We start from the raw sequence: 6,339 nt of genomic DNA, 5'->3' as shown, positions 1-6,339 counted from the left end.
CAGACACAGCTACTTTCAAGCAACTCGCAAGCCTTCAGTTAAAGCCATTCACCATCCAGTCGTTGCCTTACGGAGCGTTTTGTGGATGACAATCTCCTTTCATTTGGATACATTCATAAAAAAAGTACTCGGCAGCGCACAATGCATAGGGGCACTCTAATTAGCAAATGCTAGCATGCTAATCTGCTAACCTAAGATGGTGACCGTTGTAAATATCATACCTGCTTAGCATCAGCTTTACGGAGCCTCTAGCGTGGCTGCTGACTCTTTGTCTTGTTGGAGTCATTTTGGCAGTCATATCAAATATATGCTGTGTTAATAAGTCAATTATTCAGCTGGTCCATTCATTTTGACATATTTGAGTAATTTGTCAAGTAAAAAAACAAAAAACTAAACAACCCTGCTGTTTCTCAGTAGTGATGTGGGATTGGTTTCTTCTTTCCATTTTGTGTCACCGCTCAGCAGACCACAGTGTAATATGAGCATCATTGCATCTGTCAGTAACCTGTCCACTTCAGGCAGTTATTTCATCAGGCCACTGATAAGAATTAGTGTTTTGACCCAGTTCCTTCCGTGTTAGATAAGGACTTTAAAAAAACAAACAACACTCACTCTCTGCTGCAGACATGTGAGTTTTAGTCATGGCTGCAGTGGCTGAGGGCTGCCAGAGACAGGTGGGACCTGTTCTCCACCAATACCACTACATCACAGGCAGCTGACATCAGCTGACACACTGATGTCACCTGATGTAAACACGGATTATTGTTGTTATAAGTTTACCTTCTAACAGTGACTCATTGTTCCCTTAGTTTGTGTACATTAAAGTCAAGACATTTCGAACTGACAGATGTGGAGAGGACAGGTTTGTTCCACGGTTAAATATATATAACACTAGACTTGTGTTTCAGACTCAAGTCCAGAGTCAAAGGCACATTTTACCCACAGGCAATATTGGTGAGGTGGTGAGCACATACTGGCACTTCACTCCGTAGTTCCCGTTCAGCCGCACAGAAACTTCCTCCTCGGCGGTGAGTCTTTCTGACGGCAGCATTTTATCTGAACCTGATTGGTTAGCAGAAGTGATGTCACAGCAGTAAGATTTCTCCAGAAGGTGAGTCAAGCGTGAGAGGTTAACTTGTAAAAAAAAAACTACCTTCCTGCTTAGTGCCTGCTGTCACGTCAGGCCAGTGGGGCGGACTTTAAGGTGAAGCAATGACTTCACTGTGAAACCTGACCGCCAGACACCGGCTGAAGAGAATGTTAATGTGACTATTTTCCCTGTAGCACTCTTCCCCACTATCAATCCACAACACAAATAGATTTATCTTTCTATGTTTTAAATAATCATGTTCTCAGGTGTCCCAGATTAGTCACTGGGACAACATGTTCTCAATTTAACAATGTGGCCTGATACATTTATACACTTTATTTAAGTAGTACACTCTAACAAAAGCAATTTACTATCAAATTAAATAAACTAAAATATAAAGACTACAATAGCTACTTAAAGTTAACAATAAAATCACTAATACAACTGACTGGGAGTCAGTGAAAGGCAGCTAAAACCAGTTTACATTTCCTTAATGAAGAAGTACAATGGTTATTATTATTTGTCAACCAGTTTGGGATCTAATTTGGGTGAATATGTTATGTGGCCGTAGGGGACGCATACATATTCAGAGAGAAAAAAAAATAGTCCTGTGTTTAGTTTATACACGTCCGATGCTCCACCAGGTGTGTGTTTGTGTGTGAATGGCGTGTGTCAGACCCTGTTACTCACTTGTGAGTGAGGCAGGGCTCATGCCAGTGTCTAGACCCGACATGCTCACACACACAAACACACGCTCGCAGGAATTTGATGTGCATACACTGAGAGCAGGTCTGAGGGTTTGGTTTACTGGTAACTTACATTAAAACACACTAGCTAATGTGGCTTTTTAAGATCCAACCAGGAAGATCATTTGATGGAACTATTACAGCATATTTGTCAAAATAAAATCCAAAGTCTGATTTGGTTTTTGTTTCACTCGGAAAACTGTAAAATTCCATAACAATGTATCAATGATATGTATATGAACTGATCAAAGTTCATTATTTTGCACTATGTCAACTAATTATTGTACATAAAATCATATTGTATATTTCCTCCACTGTTTCTTTTAAAGTTAGTTTCTGTGTAGTTTCTCTTAGTTAATCAACATTTCAGGCAGACTAAAGGTTAAACTCCACCTGTGGAAGATTGCCTTCAGCTTCAGTATTGCTCCATTATCTTTCCTTCAGGCCTATATCACATTCTGGAAACCTGACTCCTATGTCATCCCATGGTTGTCAGGGGGGTTTGGTTTGGTGTTGTGGAGGACTGTAGATCAGCTCTCCCAGGTGGGGCACTTCTGACTGTCTGGGCTTCAGATTTAAAGATGATCACACTTTTCCCCCAGGCTGAACAACACCCTCTCGGAGGAACCACATTAAAAATCGTCTGAAGGGAACTCAATACCTCCTGTGAGAGATCTTTAAGTAACTGCGTGTGCATTTGGCCTTTCTCAACATTTGAATCTTTAGATTGTAGGTTCATAGAGTTTTTTATTCTATTTGTGTGCCCATACCTCCCCCTTGCTGGATCATGTTACTTGTTGCTGCACTGACATGATTTGATTAAAAAATAGATTAAATTTTGTTTTTGTTATTTAGGTTTCTCTTTAAATGTTTTTTTTTAAATGCACATATAAAGAATATGTACTACTGGCACATTGTTTTTATTAATTAATTCGTCATAGCAGTAGCCAGTAGTATAAGAAGATGTCCCCTCTGAGAGGTTGTTGTGGTTATCAACTTTTCTACGGCCAGATTAAATCATTTATCTTTTACTCAGACCACATCATGTATGACCTATATACGAGTCATCAGCTGGTAGATTTCCTGAAGTCCTAAAAATACAACAATAATAAGCTGCTCTATTCAATGTAAATGCCCTGCATTCAAAATCGTACAAAAGTGAAAGTACGGACATTTTATCAGAAGAATAAACTTTAGGTTTCAAACGTAAAAACCTTCATAATGCAGAAAAAGGGCCTATTGAGTGTTTTCTATTTATTACTTTACTATAATAAAGTCCTTATTATATATTAGCTTCAATTATTTGATCCTCTCTGACTCGATCTTTGGAGACATTGAAGAATTATCACAAAACACAGTTTGCTTAAAACCTTACAGCAAGTTTAGGTTACGGTCGAAGAACACAGTGAAAGGAAGAAGTCTATTTATGTATAACTTTACTATAATATAGCATATACAAGTATCATATATCAGCCAATGCTATTTGATCATCATTACAGGTGCATTTGCTTTGTGACTGATCACATTGATTGAAGAAACTTTGTACAAAAACAATAAAGGTGGTGCAGTGAAGCAAAATGTGTTAATGTTAATATCTTAATATAAGAATGCAAAAATAGACGTTTTAATAAAACTATCAGAATTAAAATTCTAACTATATTAAAGTATGGATTTAAAAAAAACATAGTATATTATGTCATCAAAATGTCATAGTATATTATGCCAAAATATGTCATAGTATATTTATGAAAAACTGATGGAAAATGTATGTTGTATTAGTAAAATATGCCATAAAAATATAATACAGTATGTTATAACTAATCTTGGGTCATAGTCGTGTCGTATAGTGTGAACATAGTAATACTTTAACATGTAATGATAATATAGCATGTCATAAAAAGGTCATAAAAATGATCATAATAGCTATATCATAAAGAAATGTCATACTTTACAATGACTTTTCTGTAAATAATACAGACTTTTTAAATTATTTTGATATACTAAAGACTTTTGATTACTTCTTTCAACTTACTATTTTTTTGACTTTATCATGTTTTCAACATGCTATACTATGACATTTATATTATTATTGTTTGTTACTTTTTTTGGCATATAACATTTTACGACTTTGTTTCAACATGCTATAGGACTTTTTCACATTGAATTCCCCAAAAAGAGAAAAGCTGACAGCAAAACCAGAGGCTTTAAAGAAGAATGGACAGTCAGACTCTTATGTCGTCATTCTTCTTACAGGGTAGTTTAACACCAGGATGTCTCACGTGTTCACAGACCGTGGTGATTAATAAATGCGGTAATGTGAAGCTCCACTACGTGACAAAGAACTCGTTTGAACAAACGTACCCACTCACAAAATAAACCTAAGAGCCCAATATGATCAGAATCTTAACATGTTAATATACAACAATGATGAGAGCTATAGAGCTGAAAGTGCTTTCAACAACCACAGATATGCACATTTTTCAAAAGCTTTCTGTTATTAAATTTATTCTTGAATGCAGCCCTTATTTAACATGTATTTATTATTCGAGTATTATTTATAATTCATCCAGTTCAATTTGAAAACTGACAGTAAATATTGTTGAGATATTATTCTATTGAACTTTCTTTATTTGATTTGACAGTCAGTCAGACTAAATCATAGCATAATAGTCATTATTGTGATGCTACACTATGACTTTTATTCCACATACTAAACAGTTACGTTTTACCAGGGGTCCCTCATAGGTTCCGGACCCAAACGCCGGTGCAATGCAATGCCCAGACATGTTGCGTGAGATCGGGAATCTTCTCGATTGAACCGGTCAGTCACGCCCACACGACTGATGCAACCCGCCGCTCCTCCGGTATAAAAGCTGCGCGCTCACCGCTCAGCGCTGCGATCGCAACAAAGTGAATACATGGAGAAGACACCGAGCAAACGTTTGGAGGAGACACCGGAGCTTAACGAACACACATCAGGATGGTCTATACCGCTGCGCTGCTCTTTGGACACGGAGTGCCCGTCCCGTCGGAGGAGGAAAGCGCCGTAGAGATGATCAGAAAGTATTTCCTCCAGCTCACGTCCCCGGACCGAGAGACGAGCTCAGCCCGGCGGGGGAGCGTCGAGAGCTGCGACGAGAGAGACAACAACTCGCCTTGTAAGTAATTAAAAAAGTTCAACGTAGTTTTGTTAAAGATACACAATTAGGCCTACGTAATAAAAAAAAAAAGTCGAGATAAGTACTACAGTAACCAATAATCCATTGGCTGATCTTTCTGATGTAACAGTCTCTGGATGTAACTCATGCAGGTCTCTGATCAGCTGATGATAGGATGAGCTGTTGAAACAAACCTTAATTCTGATGACTCGTGTATTTTAGTGCAGTTTTGCAAGACATTATCACATGATTATGTAAACGTGTTGAGGATCAGATTCTTGCTTTAGTTGCGATTCACTGTACTTGCATGTGACGTTTGTCATATTACTGGCAGCCCCTCTTGTTAAAAGATGTTGCGACTGAGACGGGCACATCTTCTAACACCTCTGGTATCCGTCTACAGTTGCCAACATGGACGCTGGTTTGGAGCACGAAGAGCGGCTGCTGCAGCAAGACGTGACCCGACAGATCGAGCACTGCCTGACGGAGGCCAAAGCTTCCACCCTCCACTGCCAGATGTTGCTGCTGCCTCGCCAGATGACAGCCAGGGTGGGCCAGGACGTGGTGCGCTCCTCTGTCGGCGAGCCCTGCGGCCTCCGGGGCGCCTCCATCAAAGTCTATGTGGACGGCAAAGATGGCCCGATGTCTGCGGGGAGCATCCTGCTGGACCCAAGTGTCACCCCGACATTTGAGCTGTCTGTGATCTTCAAGGCACACGGGGACGGTGGCTGGCCCCCGCTCAAGCACATATTCGATACCAACAAAGTGTTGAAGCTGAGACCGGAGTACCGGCTGGTGAAGAGGAAGCTCTACTCCTCAGCCAGCCCCGTCATCCACGATTTCAACTAGGAAGTTAAGAATGTAAACCTGTTTCACCATACCTCTGTTTGTTTTGTGAATTTTTATTTTCAACGTTGTCAGGCAAAGGTTCGGCCTGAACTGCACTGGAGTTTTGCTGTGTCATACTTTGTAGCTAAAGAGTGGGATCGTTCGTTATTCATGTATGAATGTCTGACTTTGAGCAGGAGGTCGAGCGGCTTGTTTAGCTGATGAATACAGTGTTTTGCACAGAATGGATGAATGTTAAAAGTGTTGACTCTAAACATTAAAAGCTTCCTTCCAGGACTGGGCGGGTCTCGCTCCTGAATTGTGCTGTACTTTCTATATTTATGCAATTGAAAAAATAAATGTTTCACACCACGATGTCTTGGTCCTGTGCTTGCATTTGAAGTACTTCTACACACTTTGTACATAGAGTATGCTAAATGTACTTGTGTACTGTAAAAACACACTTTACCCAGCACACATACCATACATATTCAAGATGCCTTCAATTCTGGGGCCG

The 6,339-nt window shown here is 39.6% G+C and overlaps 1 protein-coding gene across 1 annotated transcript; it reads left to right on the top strand.

The window, feature by feature from the left end:
• Nucleotides 1-4,719: 4,719 nt before the first annotated feature.
• LOC142963192 (DNA damage-inducible transcript 4-like protein) lies at nt 4,720-6,197 on the top strand. Its single transcript, XM_076103912.1, has 2 exons — nt 4,720-4,994; nt 5,398-6,197. The coding sequence occupies exons 1-2, from the start codon at nt 4,817-4,819 to the stop codon at nt 5,841-5,843; spliced, it is 624 nt and encodes a 207-aa protein (XP_075960027.1). The 5' UTR covers nt 4,720-4,816; the 3' UTR covers nt 5,844-6,197.
• The last annotated feature ends 142 nt before the right edge of the window (nt 6,198-6,339 follow it).

The sequence above is a fragment of the Anarhichas minor genome, unplaced genomic scaffold (genome assembly GCF_050575085.1).
Source record: "Anarhichas minor isolate MPS153535 unplaced genomic scaffold, ASM5057508v1 ptg000028l, whole genome shotgun sequence".
Lineage (NCBI taxonomy): Eukaryota > Metazoa > Chordata > Actinopteri > Perciformes > Anarhichadidae > Anarhichas > Anarhichas minor.
Note: the sequence above shows the minus strand (reverse complement) of the source record. Positions and strands in the feature narration are given on the sequence as shown.

Bases quoted from the DNA above. Each gene is read 5' to 3' on its own strand.
- LOC142963192 (XM_076103912.1), top strand. From the start codon at position 4,817: ATGGTCTATACCGCTGCGCTGCTCTTTGGACACGGAGTGCCCGTCCCG. The intron at 4,995-5,397 runs GTAAGTAATTAA...ATCCGTCTACAG, and splicing joins GAGAGACAACAACTCGCCTT to TTGCCAACATGGACGCTGGT.